This window comes from Carcharodon carcharias, chromosome 11, assembly GCF_017639515.1.
Source record: "Carcharodon carcharias isolate sCarCar2 chromosome 11, sCarCar2.pri, whole genome shotgun sequence".
In the NCBI taxonomy this organism is placed as follows: domain Eukaryota; kingdom Metazoa; phylum Chordata; class Chondrichthyes; order Lamniformes; family Lamnidae; genus Carcharodon; species Carcharodon carcharias.
Window position 1 is genome coordinate 4,631,768 of NC_054477.1, and position 19,922 is coordinate 4,651,689.

General features: G+C 46.4%; 1 protein-coding gene across 1 annotated transcript in view; it reads left to right on the top strand.

Moving 5' to 3' along the window:
- smpd1 (sphingomyelin phosphodiesterase 1) overlaps nucleotides 1–17,965 on the top strand; it is a 35,293-nt gene extending 17,328 nt beyond the window's left edge. The window contains exons 2-6 of the mRNA XM_041199917.1: nucleotides 1,082–1,851; nucleotides 5,857–6,028; nucleotides 12,727–12,803; nucleotides 13,287–13,432; nucleotides 16,381–17,965. Coding sequence (XP_041055851.1) covers nucleotides 1,082–1,851; nucleotides 5,857–6,028; nucleotides 12,727–12,803; nucleotides 13,287–13,432; nucleotides 16,381–16,784 — 1,569 coding nt within the window. The 3' untranslated portion in view covers nucleotides 16,785–17,965. The remainder of the gene's footprint in view (nucleotides 1–1,081; nucleotides 1,852–5,856; nucleotides 6,029–12,726; nucleotides 12,804–13,286; nucleotides 13,433–16,380) is intronic.
- Nucleotides 17,966–19,922: the final 1,957 nt, after the last annotated feature.

The window sequence follows — 19,922 nt, forward strand, 5'->3', positions numbered from 1 at the left end:
TAAATATAGACAGCCTATCTAATGCCTCCTTATCAATTTTGAGCCCATCCAGTGTCTCAAGTACTGCCTCTTTCAGTATAACTTGGGTAGCATCTTTCTTGGTAAAGACAGATGGCAATTAGTACCTTGGCCATGCCCTCTGCCTCCATGCAGAAATCCCCTTTTAGTCCCATTGTCATCCCTACTCATCCATTTATCACCATTTTACTATATATAAGCCTGTAGAAGATTTTAAAATGTTCCTTTTTGTTAGCTGCCACTCTCTTCTCATACTCTCTTTTTGCTGCTCTTATTTAATTATCCACTTTCCCTCTGAACTTTCTATATTTAGCCTGTTTCTCTCATATTATTCACCTGGCATATTTCATACCCTTCCTTTTTATGCTTTATCTTACTCCATTTCTCTTTCATTATCTCAGGAGCTCCAACTTTGTTTGTCCTACCTTCCCCCTCATAGGAATGTACCTTAACTGTACCTGAACAATCTTCTCTTCAAAGTCAGTCCATTGTTCAGTTGCAGTTTTGCCTGACGGTCTTTGATTCCAGTTTATCTGGGTTAGGACCATTCTCATCTGATTAAATTTAGCCCACCCTCAATTCATTAATTTTTACTCTAAATTGTTCTTCATCCTTTTCCAGTCAACTTAAATCTTATGATATTATGATCACTGTCCCCTAATGTTCTCCTACTGCTAACTGATCTTCTTGTCCTGCCTCATTCTCCAGAACCAAATCCAGCAGTGTCTTCCCTTGGACTAGAAACAGACTGATGTAGAACATTTTTTATTCTTTCATGGAATGTGGGCATTGCTGGCAAGGTGAATGCTTGTCACCCATTCCTAACTGCTGTTGAGAAAATTCCGTACTTTAGAAACTCTCACCTCCTCTCTACCCTTTACGTTGTTACTATCCCAGCCTTTCTTCGGATAATTGAAGTCCCCGTTGTAACTGTTAGATGGTTGTAATATCCTCCTGCGCATGTTATTGGGTGTAATGGCCCTGTGTATGTTAAAACTCCGGTGTTATTGGGTGTTACAACCCTAGCTAATTTGTGCTAATTTCTGATTTTTTGTTCCAACAGCTGAACAATAACTTAGATGAAGTGGCTGTTCTCGCCTCGGAAGTGTGTGTCCGTCTAAAGCTCGCGCCTCGGGATATCTGTGAACAGGCCATTGCTTTGTTCAAACACGATATGATTACTGCCTGGATTAACTCCATCTTAAAGCCCTCAGAAATCTGCGGCTTGATGCTTGGCATTTATTGTGGTCATTGGGACATTTACTCTGACTGGAATGTGACGCTCCCTGATAAGCCAAAGCCACCTGTTATTCCCCCAAAACCACCCCAACCTGGTGCACCGATCACAAGGGTCCTGTTCCTTACTGACGTTCACTGGGATAAGGATTACATCCCGGGGAGCAACCCTGATTGCAGAGACCCCTTGTGCTGCAGGAAAGGCTCAGGTTTACCCCCAAAACATCGGAAAGGAGCCGGCAAGTGGGGCGAGTACAGCAAGTGTGACCTTCCCCTAAGTACTATTGAGAACATGCTCCAGCACCTCCAGTCCAGACATTTTGACCTAGTCTACTGGACTGGGGACATTCCAGCGCACAATGTCTGGCATCAAACTCGGAAAGACCAACTCCTGGCCCTCAACACCATCACAGCACTCGTCTGGAAGCACTTGGGAAAAGTTCCCATCTTCCCTGCAGTCGGCAACCACGAGAGCACGCCAGTCAACAGCTTCCCCCCTCCGTTCATTCATGGCAACGAGTCCTCAGCCTGGCTCTATGATGCAATGGTGGAAGCCTGGAAAGACTGGCTTCCAAAGGAGGCCCAGGAAACACTCCGGTAAACAGGCATCTGAGCATTGGGAGGGGAGCAGGGATAGAGATTCCTTCAATACTGGGAGGTCTGCTCATGTAGTGGCCAGTCTTATTTTTAAACTGTCCCCTAGTTCTAGTTTCTCTCACAGGAGGAAACATCCTTTCAGCATCCGCCCTGTCAAGTCCCCTCAGGACCTTTTATGTTCCAATAAAATCACCTCTCATTCTTCTAAACTCCAATGGGTACTGGCCCAGCCTGTCCAACCTTTCCTCATAGGATAAACCCCTCATCTCAGGAATGAGTCCAAATGAACATTGCCTGAACTGCTTCCAATGCATTTATATCCTTTTTCAAATAAGCAGATCAAAATCTCGCTCCATTTAAATACTATACTGCTTTTCTATTCTTCCTGCCAAAGTGGATGCTCATTGTAGTGGCAGTGGTGCCAGTTAATCTGAGGGCATCAGGCATATCAGTATGAGAAAGGACCATTGGATCAAGTGATCACACCCCTCCCATAGCCCCATGTACACTCTCCCCTATCACTGACTCTACCCACCCATTTAATCCCCTCCCACAGCCCCATGTAAGGGTTAGAAGGGTTAGAAGGCTGGGAACAGATGAAGCCCGTGGAGAATATAAAGAAAGTAGGAAGAAACTTAAGCAAGGAGTCAGGAGGGCTAAAAGAGGTCATGAAAAGTCACTGGCAACCAGGATTAAGGAAAATCCCAAGGCCTTTGATACATATGTAAAAAGCAAGAGGGTAGCCAGGGAAAGGGTAGGCCCACTCAGGGACAGAGGTGGGAATCTGTGTGTGGAACCAGAAGAAATGGGAGAGATACTAAATGAATACTTCTCATCACTATTCACCAAAGGGAAGGACTTAACGGTCGATTTGTGTAGGGAAGAGTGTGTAGATAGCCTGGATCATGTTGAGATCAAAAAAGAGGAGGTGTTAGGCATCTTGAAGAATATTAAGGTGGCTAAGTCCCCAAGGCCAGATGGGATCTACCCCAGAGTACTGAGGGAGGCAAGGAGGAGATTGCTGGGGCCTTGACAGAAATCTTTGTATCCTCACTGGCTACTGGTGAGGTCCCAGAGGACTGGAGAATGGCCAATGTTGTTCCATTGTTTAAGAAGAGTAGCAGGGATAATCCAGGAAATTACAGGCCAGTGAGCCTTACGTCAGTGGCAGGGAAATTATTGGAGAAGGTTCTTCGTGACATGATTTACTACCATTTGGAAGCAAATGGGCGTATTAATGAGAGGCAGCATGGTTTTGTGAAGGGGAGGTTGTGTCTCATTAACTTGATCGAGTTTTTCGAGGAAGTGACAAAGTTGGAAGGGCAGTGGACGTTATATATATGGATTTCAGTAAGACCTTTGACAAGGTCCCTCACGGCAGACTGGTACAGAAGGTAAAGTCGCACGGGATCAGAGGTGAGCTGGCAAGATGGATACAGAATTGGGTTGGTCATAGAAGACAGAGGGTAGCAGTGGAAGGGTGCTTTTCTGAATAGAGAGTTGTGACTAGTGGAGTTCCGCAGGGATCAGTGCTGGGACCTTTGCTGTTTGTAGTATACATAAATGATTTGGAGGAAAATGTAACTGGGCTAATTAGTAAGTTTGCAGATGACACTAAGGTTGGAGGAGTTGCAGATAGTGAAGAGGATTGTCAAAGGATACAACGGGTTATAGATCAGTTGGAGACTTGGGTGGAGAAATGGCAGATGGAGTTTAATCCGGACAAATGCGAGGTAATGCATTTTGGAAGGTCTAATACAGGCAGGAATGATACAGTAAATGGCAGAACCCTTAAGTGCATTGACAGGCAGAGGGATCTGGGTGTACAGGTCCACAGGTCACAAAGTGGCAACGCAGGTGGATAAGGTAGTCAGGAAGGCATATGGTATACTTGCCTTCATTGGTCGGGGTATTGAGTATAAAAGCTGGGAAGTCATGCTGCAGCTGTATAGAACCTTGGTTAGGCCACATTTGGAATATTGCGTGCAATTCTGGTCGCCACATTATCAGAAGGATATGGAGGCGTTGGAGAGGGTGCAGAAGAGGTTTACCAGGATGCTGCCTGGTCTGGAGGTTATTAGCTATGAGGAGAGGTTGGAGAAACGAGATTGAGGGGCGACTTGATAGATGTTTACAAAATAATGAGTGGCATGGACAGAGTAGATAGAAGCTTTTTTCCAGGGTGGAAGAGTCAATTACTAGAGGACATAGATTTAAGGTGAGAGGAGAAAAGTATAGAGGAGATGTGCGGGGCAAGTCTTTTAGACAGAGGGTAGTGAGTGTCTGGAATTCGCTGCCAGAGGAGGTAGTGGAAGCAGGTACGATAGTGGTGTTTAAGAGGCAGCTTGACAAATACATGAATAGGATGGGAATAGAGGGGTACAGACCCCGAAAGTGCAAAATGTTTTAGTTGACGGGCAATATGATTGGCGCAGGCTTGGAGGGCCGAAGGGCCTGTTCCTGTGCTGTACTTTTCTTTGTTCTCTCCCCTATCGCTGACTCTACCCACCCATTTAATCCCCTCCCACAGCCCCATGTACACTCTCCCCTATCACTGACTGATTTTATCCTCTATTAGACTGGGTTAAGTCTGGCATAGAGTACAGTGGCCCAAGGTCTTTTCTGTCAGAGCCACTTTAAACTGCTGCAATGCTTTTAGTCTCTGATCCACCCAATTATCCGTGACTGTTGTGGTTTGAGACTGGAAACTGAGAGACCGCAGGGTCAGCTGATTTAAACAGTTTGCTCATTCTGTGGTGCTGCTTCAGTGAGTGGGATGTTAATTTCAATATTTGCTAAAAACAGGCACACATCCAGCAAACTGTGTGTGTCCGTGTGACAACCTTCACCGTTGAACTCCCAGGAGCTAATATTGGGTGTATCCAGCTCTTGACCAATAGGATCTTGGGGATTAGTGGTTTGTGGGGGAGGGAATTCTGAATGTGCTGGGATGCAGGTTTTGAGTTGGGAACACAAGCTTGGAAGTGACATCATTTTAAATTTAATATCAGAAAACACAAACGTGAGAGAGCTTTTCGGAAAGTGGCTCTTAAAATAGCAGCACTAAGTCTAAAAGGTAAAAATAAAATACTGTGGATGCTGGAAACCTGAAACAAAAATAGCTGCAAAAACTCAGGTCTGACAGCATCTGTGGAGAGAAAGACAGAGTTAATGTTTCGAGTCCGTATGACTCTCCTTCAGAACTGATGATCTGAACTCTGAGTCTGGTTGGTTTCTGAGGGTTTCCTGCAGCCACAGCACCAGACCGAACCCAAAACCCCTACTCAAAGCCCAATCACTGTCCATATGCCTCTTCATTCCCACCCTAGATCCAACCGCCCTTTCCTTTCTAAGACCGTCAAACCTGCTGCAGCCTGTTTGGTGCCCATCTCGGGAACTGACCCTTCGAGAGAAAGGAAGGAAGGATTTGCATTTATATTGTCATTCACAACCTCAGGGGGGGTTCCAGATACAGCAAACAATCTGTTTTCATGATGTTGGATGAGTGGGAGAAATATTGACCAAGATACTAAGAAGAATTCTCCTCCTCCTCTTCCAGTGGTGGCTGTGGGATCTTTTACATCCATTTGAGCAAGCTCCCTTGGCGTACTGACAGTGCAGCGCTCCCTCGGCGCTGACCCTCCGACAGTGCAGCGCTCCCTTGGCGCCGACCCTCCGACAGTGCAGCGCTCCCTCGGCGCCGACCCTCCGACAGTGCAGCGCTCCCTCGGCGCCGACCCTCTGACAGTGCAGCGCTCCCTCGGCGCCGACCCTCCGACAGTGCAGCACTCCCTCGGCGCCGACCCTCCGACAGTGCAGCGCTCCCTCGGTGCTGACACTGGGAAGGGGAGAATGAGTGGTGGAGGTGGCAGTCGATGGGGAAGGGGAGAGTCAGTGGTGGAGGTGATAGTCTGAAGGCCCTGGGAAAGATTGATTTAGAGTCAGAGTGTTTTGTTCTGCTGTTGTTTTCCTGGTTGCTGACCACTGTGTGTTCCTCACTCCCAGGAGGGCAGGGTTTTACACAGTGAAAGTCCAGCCTGGACTGCGACTCGTCGCCCTAAATATGAACTTTTGTTCCCATGAAAACTTCTGGCTGTTGGTGAACTCGACTGATCCAGCTGGCCAGTTACAGTGGCTGATCAACATTCTGCAGGATGCAGAGAACAATGGAGACAAGGTAATGGCAGGGGCTGGGTGTGGGGGAAGCTGCTGTGGGGTGTGTAGGGGTTGCAGGGTGGGTTGATGCAATTGGCCTGGGAGTTTGTGAAGGGCTAAGGGATTCAGAAGAAAATGAAACCATTCGGGTAACAGATTTGAAAGAGCACATGGTCTTCAGGATTAACCAGTGGATTCATTACAAAGTACAATTTGAGCTCTGCACTTTAACAAGATAAAGTAATTATTATAACGTTTCCTGCAGGGAGGAGCATTAACAAAATGATTCTTCTCTATCTCCATATCTAGAACTTGTGCTGCAATCATACATCACCATCAGTCCTTCAACCCTAATCTTACCTTGTTAATCGTGTAATTGTGGAAGGGATGGGAGTGGGGTGTTGTGGAATGAGAGGGAGGGATTGGGAGGAAAATGAGGGTTTGTGGAGTGAGAGGGAGGGAGTGAGGGGCGCCCTCCAACCTGAGCAGTGTACTCTGCACTCTGGGGAGCAGGTGGAGAGAGGGGAGGAATAGAACAAACAAAATAGTAGCAGGGCTAGGCCAAATGGCTATTCAACCATTTATTAAGATCATGCCTGATCATCTACCTCAGCTCCGGCTTCTCACTATTATCATAATTTAATTTTCATAGTGCCTAGGATATCTGACTTGAATATACGCAATGACTCAGGGTCCATGATGAAAGCAAAATACTGCAGATACTGGAAATCTGAAATAAAAACACAAAATGCTGGAAAAACTCAGCAGGTCTGGCAGCATCTGTGGAGAGAGAAACAGTTAAAATTTTGAGTCTGTACAACAACTCTTCAGAGTGAAAGAAGTAGTATTTATTCAGCATCCATTATCTGGGTTAGATAATTCCAACAATTCGGAACCCTTTGAGTGAAAAAAATTCTCCTCACCTTGGTCCTAAATGGCTGACCCCTTATTCTGTGACTGTGACTCCAGCCAGAGGAAACATTCTCCCATCATATATCCTGTGAAACCCCTGATGAATTTTATGTTTTAATTATATCGTCTCTCATTCTTCTGGTTCAATGGAGAGTGTAGGAAAACATGCCAAGAGCAGCATGAGGCATATCTAAAAATGAGGAGTCAACCTGATGAAGCTCCAGAATCAACTACGTGCATGCTAAACAGTGGAAGAGGCACACAGTAGACAGAGCCAAGTATTCCCACAACCAACAGATCAGATCAAAGCTCCTGCAGTCCTTCCATATTCAGATGTGAATGGTGCTAGACAATTAAATAACTAACCAGAGGAGGCTCCAAAAGACATTCCCATTCCCAAAAAGCAAAATTGCATGTGCTGGACATCTAAAATAAAAACAGAAAGTGCTAGAAAAACTCAGCAGGTCTGGCAGCATCTGTGGAGAGAGAAACAGAGTTAACGTTTTGAGTCCAATGACTTTAGGGTTCCGAAGAAGAACGTAGGGCTTTGGTGCCGGAGTGGGCAATTCAGCCCTTTGAGGCTGCTCCACCATTCAATAAGATCATGGCTGATCTGACTGTGGTCTCAACTCCACTTTACCGCCTGCCCCCCCATAAATCTTAACTCCCACAAATCTGTCAAACTCATTCAATGACCCAGCCTCCAGTGCTTTCTGTGGAAAAAAAATTGTCTCCATTTCCATATTAAAAGGGAGACCTCATTCTTAAACTGTATCCCCTAGTTCTAGCCTTGACTCAATGTTTCTCTCTCCACAGAGGCTGCCAGATCTGCTCAGTTTTCCCAGCATTTTCTGTTTTTGTTCCCCATCCTCAATAATGGGAGAGCCCAGCACTTCAGTGCAAAAGATAAGGCTGAAGCATTTGCAACAATCTTCAACCAGAAGCACTGAGTGGATGATCCATCCCAGCCTTCTCCGGAGGTCTCCAGCATCACAGATGCCAGTCCTCAGCCAATTCGACTCACTCCACGTGATATCAAGAAATGGCTGAAGGCACTGGATACTGAAAAGCTATGGACCCTGACAGCATTCTGACAATAATATTAAAGACTTCTGCTGCAACATTAGCTGTGCCCCATGCCAAGTAAATCGCCCAGGTATGTATGTCCTGTTCACAAAAAGCAGGATAAATTCAACCCGGCCGATTACCTGCCCATCAGTATACTCTTGATCATCTGCAAAGTGATGGAAGGGGTCATTGGCAGTGCTATCAAGTGGCACTTACTCAGCAATAACCTGTTCATTGACGCTCAGTTTGGGTTCTGCCAGGGCCACTCAGCTCCTGACCTCATTACAGCCTTGGTCCAAACATGGGCAAAAGAGCTGAGCTCCCGAGGTGAGGTGAGAGTGACTGCCCTTGACATCAAGGCAGCATTTGACCAAGGAGCCCTAGCAAAACTGGAGTCAATGGGAATCAGGGGGAAAATTCTCTGCTGGTTGGAGTCATAACTGTTGTGGTTGTTGGAGGTCAGTTGTCTCAGCTCCAGGACATCGCTGCAGGAGTTCCTCAGGATAGTGTCCCTGGCCCAACCCTCCTCAGTTGCTTCGTCAATGACCTTTCCTCTATCATAAGTTCAGAAGTGGGGATGTTCACTAGTGATTGTACAATGTTCAGCACCATTCGTGACTACTCAGATACTGAAGCAGTTTTAAAAAATTTATTCATTCATTCATGGAATGTGGACTTCACTAGCTGTGCCAGCATTTATTGCCCATCCCTAGTTACCCTTGAGAAGGTGCTAGTGAGCTGCCTTCTTGAACCACTGCAGTCCATGTGGTGTAGGTACACCTACAGTGCTGTTAGGGAGGGAGTTCCAGGATTTTGACCCAGTGACAGTGAAGGAATGGCGATATATTTCCAAGTCAGGATGGTGAGTCGTTTGGAGGGGAACTTCCAGGTGGTGGTGTTCCCATGTATCTGTTGCCCTTGTCCTTCTAGATGGTAATGATCGTGAGTTTGGAAGGTGCTGTCTAAGGAACCTTGGTGAGTTCCTTCAGTGCATCTTGTAGATGGTACACTGCTGCCACTGTGTCAGTGGTAGAGGCAGTCAATGTTTGTGGATGTGATGCCAATCAAGCAGGCTGCTTTGTCCTGGACGGTGTCAAGCTTCTTCAAGGTTTTTGGAGCTGTACTCATCCAGGCGAGTGGGGAGTGTTCCATCACACTCCTGACTTGTGCCTTGTAGATGGTGGACAGGCTTTGGGGAGTCAGAAGGTGAGTCACTTGCCACAGGATTCCTAGCCTCTGACCTGCTCTTGTAGTCACAGTATTTATGTGGCTAGTCCAGTTCAGTTTCTGGTTAATGGTAACCCCACCCCCCCCAGGATGTTGATTGTGGAGGATTTAGTGATGGTGATGCCATTGAATGTCATGGGGCAATTCTCTCTTGTTGGAGATGGTCATTGCCTGGCACTTGTGTGGCACGACTGTTACTTGCCACTTGTCAGCCTAAGCCTGGATATAGTCCAGGTCTTGCTACATTTGGACATGGACTGCTTCAGTATCTGAGGAGTCGCGGGTGGTGCAGAACATCAATTATCAGTGAACATCCCCACTTCTGACCTTATGATGGAAGGAAGGTCATTGATGAAGCAGCTGAAGATGGCTGGGCCCAGGACATTTCCCTGAGTTTGCGCCTGCATGTGGCACAACTCTGTTATCCCAGGACTCAGCCTAGTGAATGTCTCTTTCATTCCCCATAAGGCAGGTAAATCCTTCTTTAGGTAAGGACACCAAAACTGTACACAGGACGCCAGGTGTGTCCTCACTAGGGCCCTGTACAATTGCATGAAGACTTGTTCATACTCATACTCCAATCCCTATGCAGTAATATCTATCATGCTACTGTACTTGCTTTTCTACTTGCTGTATCTCTGTGTTAATTTTCTGTAATGAAAACAAAATGCTGGAAATACTCAGCATTTCTGGCAACATCCATGGAGAAAGAAGCAGTGTTAACGTTTTGAGTTGAATATAACTTCTTCAGAATCACTGTTCTGCTTCCCTCTCCACAGATGCTGCCAGACCTGCTGCATTTTCCCAGCTTTTTGATTTTGTTTCAGATTCCCAGCATGTGCAGTATTTTGCTTTTATGTTAACTTCCTGTGGTTGCTGTGCAAGGACACCAAAGTTCCCCTGAATGCAGACATTTCCCAGTCTCTCACCATTCAAAAAATATTCTGCTTTTCTATTATTCCTACTAAAGCTTTATGCTTTCCCACCTCATGTTCCATCTGTCAAGTTCTTGGCCACTCACTCAATCTGCCTATATCCCTTTGCCTCCTTGGATTCTCCTTGCAGCTTACTTTCTCACTTTGTATTTCAGCAGACTTGGATACATTACACTCAGTCACCTTATCTAAGTAATTAATGTAGCTTATAAATATCTGAGGCCCAAGTACTGATCCTTATAGTATCCAGCTAGTTACAACCTGCCAACCTAAAAATTTCCTGTTTATTCCTACTCTCTGTTTTTGGTTCATTAAAGCAAAGCTCAATCTATACTAATATATTACCCCCATCTGATGAACTCTAATTTTGTATAATAACCTCTTCACCTTATCTAATGCTTTTTGAAAATCCAAATATACTACATCCACTTGATTTCTCTTATCAACCTTGCTTGCTTCATCCTCAGAAAACTTCAGTAGATTTGTCAAACACCATTTCCCGTTCATAAATCCCTGTTGACTCTGCTTTATGATATTTTGATTTTCCAAGTGTCCTTTCCACCTTTATAGATTCCAGCATTTTCTCTACCACAAATGTCAGCTAACTGGCCTGTACTTCCCCTTTTTTCTCTCCTTTCTTTGTTGAAAAGCAGGATTTTGTTTTCTATCTTCCAAACTGATCTCGGGAATTCTGGATAATTAAAACCAATGCACCCACTTTCTCTGTAGCTACTTCTTTTTAAAACCCTTGGATGTAGGTCACCAGGTCTTCACATTATTACTAATACTAATTTCTTTAAGTTGTTCACTCTCATTAGATCCTTGGCTCCCATTATTTCCAAAATATTTTTTGTTTCTCCTAAAACTAAATATAAAATGTGTTGATTTAATGTGTCCGCCATTTCCTTGTAGCCCATTATAATTTCTCCTGTCCCTGCTCTAATCGATGGATTCAGCATCCTTTCTTCATTGCACGTTCTGCGCTGTGTGTTAGTTTTGGTGCCATTAATTGTTGCTGTGCAGCTTTGCTGTTGTCCTGCTCAGTAACAGCTTGGGTGTGAAGATCAGATGACATTTCGCAAGACCCTGCATGAGCAGCAGTTTATTTCAAAATTGTGGTTTCTCACTGGTGTCTTTGAGGTGGATTGGAGTGCAGTCACTCCACCAAGTGCTACATAACTTTATGTAGCATCTCATTGTCTCCCTTGATACATCTCGTATGCAACAGTCAGCTGAGAAATACAACAAGTATCCAGTGCAAACCAAAGGAGGAGCACCTGTCTGTCACGGACTGGGTGCCACAAACAATTTATGTTCTGAGAGAGGGTGAGCAGCGATGGGACAGCTGCCTTGTCTACTGTTTATTATTATTTCATGGGATATGGGCATCACTGACCAGGCCAGCATTTATTGCCCATCCCTAGTTGCCCTTGAGAAGGTGGTAGTGAGCTGCCTTCTTGAACCGCTGCAGTTCATATGGTGTAGGTACACCCACAGTGCTGTTAGGGAGGGAGTTGCAGGAGGGGTTGTAGCTGATTTTGTGCAGGAATTATCTCTCTGCACATTTCAACACTTGGCTATCTCACAAACATGGCCCCAGCCTTCAGTCTGCTGTGGTTATGTGTCATTACATCGAGAGAGAGCGAGGCAGTTTTGACAACTACAGGACGGGGTGTAAAACTGCAAACCACAATTTGTTAAAAGAAATGAGCCTTTTGCAGTGTTTCTCCCCACTTACTCTGTTGCCCATCAGTTCAAGGCTTCAATTTCTGGATCAGGTAAAGTTGCACCAGTTTGCTGATTTTAGGAGTTGAGCAGAATCATTACTGAGCTCAGTGCTGATGCACGCGCACACTCCCAACGAGAGCCACCACTGAGTGATCAGCTTCAGAACCCCTACCTGAAAATCTCTTATTCTCACCTTCTCCCCATGTCCCTCAACCCCACCCACCCACCCACCTTCTACCCTTATCTCTCAATCCCCACCAACCTGTCAATGTCCAAAACAATCATCTTGTTGATTGGCAGTTATATTGTTAAGACTACTGGTGGTTAAAAAAGGCGATGGGCGTTGGTTCAAGCTGTAACACCCCAGGGTGGAAGGGACTGGGAGGGTCTGCTACACTGCAGAGCTGTCTTGAGAATAAACCAGCTTGAGGTAAAAGACCAGCTTTGGATTCATTCTTCCAAGTAAAACACTTAACCTGAGTAACACAACACAACTCCTCCCCATATCCCACAGTCCCTAATACTCACTTTCACTCATATCCCTCAAACCCACCTACCTGCCTCCTCCCCTAACCCGGCCTCCTCCCCTAACCCCACTCCTCCACTTTGGTCTTCCTCCCACAGAATTGACTTTACAACTTGTTTTCTCCATTTGGGTGGAATAGTTCCCTTCGACTTCACTTCTTATCCTGACTCTTCGTTTTAACTCTTTGTGCCACCTTGTGAGTCTACCGGAGCCCATTTTCTGTTCCTGGGAATGTGCTGAAGGTGAGCTGTTATTAGGGATCCAGTTCACTGTCACACTCTCGGCCTCACCATCTTTTCAAACAACAGTTGTTTTTCATTCTAGGTTCACATCATTGGTCACATTCCACCAGGTCTCTGCATGAAGGTTTGGAGCTGGAACTATTACCGAATTGTCAACAGGTAGGTGGCAGAGGCAGACAGAAAGATCTGTCATTACACATTGCAGAGAGCCCTCTGCTTCAAACGCCCTGCTCTCTTAACCCCTCTCCGTGTTTCCCCCCTCAGTCTGTTCACCCTCTCCGTGTTTCCCCCCTCAGTCTGTTCACCCTCTCCGTGTTTCCCCCCTCAGTCTGTTCACCCTCTCCGTGTTTCCCCCCTCAGTCTGTTCACCCTCTCCGTGTTTCCCCCCTCAGTCTGTTCACCCTCTCCGTGTTTCCCCCCTCAGTCTGTTCACCCTCTCCGTGTTTCCCCCCTCAGTCTGTTCACCCTCTCCGTGTTTCCCCCTCGGTCTGTTCACCTTCTCCGTGTTTCCCCCCCTCAGTCTGTTCACCCTCTTCGTGTTTCCCCCCCTCAGTCTGTTTACCCTCTCCGTGTTTCCCCCCTCAGCCTGTTCACCGTCTGTGTTCTCCCCTCAGCCTGTTCACCCTCTCTTTGCTACCTCAGGTACGAGGGGACAATTGCTGCCCAGTTTTTTGGCCACACCCATGTTGATGAGTTTGAGGTTTTCTACGATGAGGAGACTCTGAGCCGTGCAGTGTCTGTGGCCTTCATCGCCCCGAGTGTTACCACTTACATCAACCTCAACCCAGGTATGTGAGGGAACTGTACACACTCCAGCGGGAGTATTGTGCTGTACAAAATTGGGGGTGAAGGTGGTAAATGGCAATCAGCCCGGGGTTGGGGACTGGGTATCCTGGTGTGTGTTACTGAAACACAAATTCCAATGTAACTAAGGCAGTTTGAGTCCGTATTCAGTCTGGACCTGTCTGTGACTCCAGTCCTACATCAAGGTGATTGGCTTTTAACAGTAACTGTGAAAAGATGGCAGAATTCCTTCCCTTAAGGACAATAAGAAACAAGTGAAGGATCGTCTGACAATCTGACAGCTTCATTATCACTTTTACTGAACTCAGATTTTTAGAATTGAACTCAAATTCTCCAGGTGGGGCTTGAATTCCTAGAACCACAGAAAAGTTACAGTGCAGGAAGAGGCCATTCAGCCCATCGTGTCTGCGCCAGCCAAAAATGAGAAAAAAGAAACTAGCCGCTCATCTTAATCCACTTTCCAGCACCTGGTCTGTAAGCCTTGCAGGTTCCAGTGCTTCAGATGCAGATCCAGGTACCTTTTAAATGAGTTGAGGGTTTCAGCCTCAACCACCAACTTAGGCATTGAATTCCAGCCACCCACCACCCTCTGGGTGAAAGGTTTTTTCCTCATGTCTCCTCTAATCCTTCTACCAATCACCTTAAATCTATGTCCCCTGGTAACTGACCCCTCAGCCAGGGAAACAAGTCTTTCCTGTCTATCCTATCTAGGCCCCTAATAATTTTGTACACCTCAGTTAGGTCACCCCTTAGCCTCCTCTGTTCTAAGGAAAGCAACCCCAGCCTATCCAATCTCTCCTCATAGCTGCAGTTTTCAAGCCCTGGCAACATTCATGTAAACCTCCTCTGCACTCTCTCCAGAGCAATTATATTCTTCCTGTAATGTGACCAGAACTGTACACAAAATTTCAGTTGTGGCCTAACCAGCGTTTTATACAGTTCCATCATTACATCCCTGCTTTTGTAATCAATACCTCGCCCAATAAAGGAAAACATTGACCACCTTGTCTACCTGTCCTGCCACCTTCATGAACTTGTGAACATGCACTCCAAGGTCTCTCACTTCCTCAACCCCTCTCAATAACTTCCCATTTATTGAGCATTCCCTTGCTTTGTTTGTCCTCCCCAAATGCATTACCTCATTTCTCTGGATGGAATTCCATTTGCCACTTCTCCGTCCACTCAACCATTGACATTATTCTGAAGTCGACAGTATCCTCTTCACTATCAACTACACAGCCAGATTTTTGTGTCATCTGCAAATTTCTCAATCATGCCTCCCACATTTAAGTCTAAATCATTAATATATACAACAAACATCGAGCCCTGTAGAACACGACTGGAAACAGTTTTCCATTCGCAAAAATATCCATCGACCATTACCCTTTGTTTCCTGTCACTGAGCCAATTTTGGATCCAACCTGCCACCTTCCCCTGTATCTCATGGGATCTCACTTTCCTGACTAGTCTGCCATGTGGGACCTTGTCAAATGCCTTACTAAAATCCATGTAGACAACATCCACTGCACTCCCCTCATCAATCCTCCTTCTTACTTCCTCAAAAAATTATATTAAGTTAGTAAGACACGATCTTCCCCTAACAAAACCATGCTGACTGTCCCTGATTAATCTGTGCCTTTCTAAGTGACAGTTTACCCTGTCTCTCAGAATTGTTTCCAATAATTTACCCACCGCTGAAGTCAGTCTGACTGGCCGATAATTTTCTGGCCTATCGCTCAAACCCTTTTTAAATAATGGTACAACTTTCACAGACCTCCAATCCTCTGGGACATTGCCTGTATCTAGTGAGGATTGGAAAATGACCCTCAGAGCATCTGCTATTTCCTCCCTGGCTTCCTTCAGCAGCCTGGGATACAATCTATCCAGCCCTGGTGATTTATCCACCCTCAAGGGTGCCAGTCCCTCCAGCACTTCCTCTCTCACTATGCTTATTGTATCTAATATTTTACACTCCCCCTCTTTAACTAGAATGTCTGCACCATCCCTCTCCTCAGTGAAGACAGAGACAAAGGGCCCATTGACAACCCTGCCACATCTTCTGCATTAACCCACAAGTTACCATGTACATCTCTGACAGGACCTACCCTTTCCTTAGTTATTCTGTTAATGTACTGGTAAAACATCTTTGGGTTTTCTTTGATTTTACTTGCCAATATTTTTCCATATCCTCTCTTTGATTTCCTAATTTCCATTTTTACTTCACCCCTGTATTTTCTAGACTCCACTAGGCTTTCTACATTATTAAGTCTTTTGTGACTGTAATGTGCTTTCTTTTTCTGCTTTAGCTTACCCTGTATGTTTCTGAATAACCAGGGGGCTCTAGATTTGGCAGTACCACCCTTTCTCTTTGTGGTGACATGTTTACACTGTGCCTGTAGAATCTCCCCTTTGAATGCCTCTCACTGATTTGACACAGTTTTTCCTTCTAGTAGCTGTATCCAGTCCATATTCTCACCAGCTCACCTCTCAGCTTTGTAAAATTTGTCTTCCGCCAATTTAGACCTTTTACTCCTGATCTATCTTTGTCCTTTTCCATAATGATACTAAATCTAATTGTAATATGGTCACTATCTAGGTCAGTGCAGACTCAATGGGCCGAAGGGCCTCTTCTGCACTGTGATTCTGTGATCTCTAAAATGGTCCCCTACTGCTGCTTCCTCCACTTGCTTAGCTTCATTTCCTAAGACTAAATCTCGAATTGTATCCCTCTCATTGTGCTTATTACGTGCTGGCTAAAAAAGTTCTCTTGAATGCAGTTCAAGAATCATCATCCCCCCTGTCCCCCCCCGTGCCCTTAACACTGTTCGCATTCCTGTTCTCTAGATTGTTGTTGCAGTAACAGAACGTCACTATATTTGTCTGACTTCTGGTGTTACTCTGCATTCTTTTAAAAAAACACCTTGTTCTGCAGGATTTCGGATTTATCTGATTGACGGAAATTATTCAGAGAGTTCGCACTCGGTCCTTGACCATGAGACATATATCCTGAACCTGACCGAGGCCAATGAGAGTGTGAATCCCAAGTGGGTCCTCCTGTACAGGCTCAGGGAGGCATACAGGATGGAGACTGTGTTCCCTGCTGACATGGACAATCTCATCAGCCTCTTCCTACGTGACGATGGCCTCTTCCAGAGGTACTGGTTCCTGTACCACAAGGGCCACACTGCGCAGGTGTGTAAGGAAGCCTGCAAGACAGCCACCATCTGTGCCCTGCGCACAGGCCGAGCGGACGATCCTGCCCTGTGCAAGGGCTTTCACAAGGTGGTGATGTTCAGGGAAACGCAGAACCTTTGGAGGGGGCGGAGAATGTGCTAAAATCATCCCAGGAAAGCAATCCAAAACATATCCTCTTAATGATTTTATCCTCGATTTAATTTGGAAACATCCAATTAATGAACTTTTAATCGACTTTCTTGATGATGGGCTGGGCTCGGCTGGATGGACTCTGACCAGGTGACAGACTGGGCACCGTGTGGTGGACTCAGAGCAATGGGTGACAGGTTGGGAGCAACAGAGTGGACCCTGACTGATGGCTAATGGGCTGGGTGTGAGACAGTGGACTCAAAGTTATGGGTGACAGTCCTTATGAACTCTCAGTCCACTCAGAGCATCAGTAACTGCCCGACCAGTGAATTTGCTGATGCAAAAGTTCAATATTAGGACGCAGGTTCGTCCAAACCCTTATCATTGAGTGCCAGGGGAGGGAGGGGTTGCAACATTGGGCTGTTTTTAATCTCTGAGTAACTGCTGGGTGACAATGATCCCAGATCACCACAAGCCTCCTCAAACCCTCATACAACTTTGATTTCTTTCCCTCACTTGCATACGAACATAGAAATCAGCAGCAGGGGTAGGCTGTTCAGCTCCTCGAGGCCTGCTCAGCCATTCATTAAGATAATGGCTGATCTGATTGTGGGGTCAACTCGCTGTCCGGCCTACCCCTGATAACCTTTGATCCCTTAACTCAGCCTGAGCCAAGACTTGCATCCCAGGGAACCTGTTAATTCCCCCATTGTGTGCCAATGTGCCAGTCATCACTCTGGGTTCCTTGACAGGAATGTCAGAACAGGAGGAGGCCATTCAGTCCCTTGTCTACTTCACCATTCAATTAGATCATGGCTGATCCGAATCTCAACTCCATTTATATTTGCCTTTGCTTCATATCCCTTAAGTTCTGAAAGCTCCATTTGACTCCCAGTCCAAAGTCTTTTTGAGGAGAGAATTTCAGATTTCTGTTACGTGTATGTACAGGTGATAATCCACCCCCCATCCATCTCTTCGAGTAGATGGACCACTGGCCCATGAAATTCTACATTGATGCAATTTGAGGTGTGCTGAAGGTAATTCTTGGGGGGATTTTTGGAACAGTATGGAGGGAGCTTTACTCTTTATCTAACCCCGTGCTGTACCTGCCCTGGGAGTGTTTGATGGGGACAGTGTAGAGGGAGCTTTACTCTGTATCTAACCCCGTGCTGTACCTGTCCTGGGAGTGTTTGATGGGGACAGTGTAGAGAGAGCTTTACTCTGTATCTAACCCCATGCTGTACCTGTCCTGGGAGTGTTTGATGGGGACAGTGTAGAGGAAGCTTTACTCTGTATCTAACCCCGTGCTGTACCTGCCCTGGGAGTGTTTGATGGGGACAGTGTAGAGGGAGCTTTACTCTGTATCTAACCCCGTGCTGTACCTGTCCTGGGAGTGTTTGATGGGGACAGTGTAGAGGGAGATTTACTCTGTATCTAACCCCGTGCTGTACCTGCCCTGGGAGTGTTTGATGGGGACAGTGTAGAGGGAGCTTTACTCTGTATCTAACCCCGTGCTGTACCTGTCCTGGGAGTGTTTGATGGGGACAGTGTATAGAGAGCTTTACTCTGTATCTAACCCCGTGCTGTAGCTGCCCTGGGAGTGTTTGATGGGGACAGTGTAGAGGGAGATTTACTCTGTATCTAACCCCATGCTGTACCTGTCCTGGGAGTGTTTGATGGGGACAGTGTAGAGGGAGCTTTACTCTTTATCTAACCCCGTGCTGTACCTGTCCTGGGAGTGTTTGATGGGGACAGTGTACAGAGAGCTTTACTCTGTTTCTAACCCCGTGCTGTACCTGTGCTGGGAGTGTTTGATGGGGGCAGTGTAGAGAGAGCTTTACTCTGTATCTAACCCCGTGCTGTACCTGTCCTGGGAGTGTTTGATGGGGACAGTGTAGAGGGAGATTTACTCTTTATCTAACCCCGTGCTGTACCTGCCCTGGGAGTGTTTGATGGGGACAGTGTAGAGGGAGCTTTACTCTGTATCTAACCCCGTGCTGTACCTGTCCTGGGAGTGTTTGATGGGGACAGTGTAGAGGGAGATTTACTCTGTATCTAACCCCGTGCTGTACCTGCCCTGGGAGTGTTTGATGGGGACAGTGTAGAGAGAGCTTTACTCTATATCTAACCCCGTGCTGTACCTGTCCTGGGAGTGTTTGATGGGGACAGTGTATAGAGAGCTTTACTCTGTATCTAACCCCGTGCTGTAGCTGCCCTGGGAGTGTTTGATGGGGACAGTGTAGAGGGAGATTTACTCTGTATCTAACCCCATGCTGTACCTGTCCTGGGAGTGTTTGATGGGGACAGTGTAGAGGGAGCTTTACTCTTTATCTAACCCCGTGCTGTACCTGTCCTGGGAGTGTTTGATGGGGACAGTGTAGAGAGAGCTTTACTCTGTTTCTAACCCCGTGCTGTACCTGTCCTGGGAGTGTTTGATGGGGCCAGTGTATAGAGAGCTTTACTCTGTATCTAACCCCGTGCTGTAGCTGTCCTGGGAGTGTTTGATGGGAACAGTGTAGAGGGAGCTTTACTCTGTATCTAACCCCGTGCTGTAACTGCCCTGGGAGTGTTTGATGGGGCCAGTGTAGAGGGAGCTTTACTCTGTATCTAACCCCGTGCTGTACCTGCCCTGGGAGTGTTTGATGGGGCCAGTGTAGAGGGAGCTTTGCTCTGTATCTAACCCCGTGCTGTACCTGCCCTGGGAGTGTTTGATGGGAACAGTGTAGAGAGAGCTTTACTCTGTATCTAACCCCGTGCTGTACCTGTCCTGGGAGTGTTTGATGGGGACAGTGTAGAGAGAGCTTTACTCTGTTTCTAACCCCGTGCTATACCTGTCCTGGGAGTGTTTGATGGGGACAGTGTAGAGAGAGCTTTACTCTGTTTCTAACCCCGTGCTGTACCTGTCCTGGGAGTGTTTGATGGGGACAGTGTATAGAGAGCTTTACTCTGTATCTAACCCCGTGCTGTAGCTGTCCTGGGAGTGTTTGATGGGAACAGTGTAGAGGGAGCTTTACTCTGTATCTAACCCCGTGCTGTACCTGTCCTGGGAGTGTTTGATGGGGCCAGTGTAGAGGGAGCTTTACTCTATATCTAACCCCGTGCTGTACCTGCCCTGGGAGTGTTTGATGGGGCCAGTGTAGAGGGAGATTT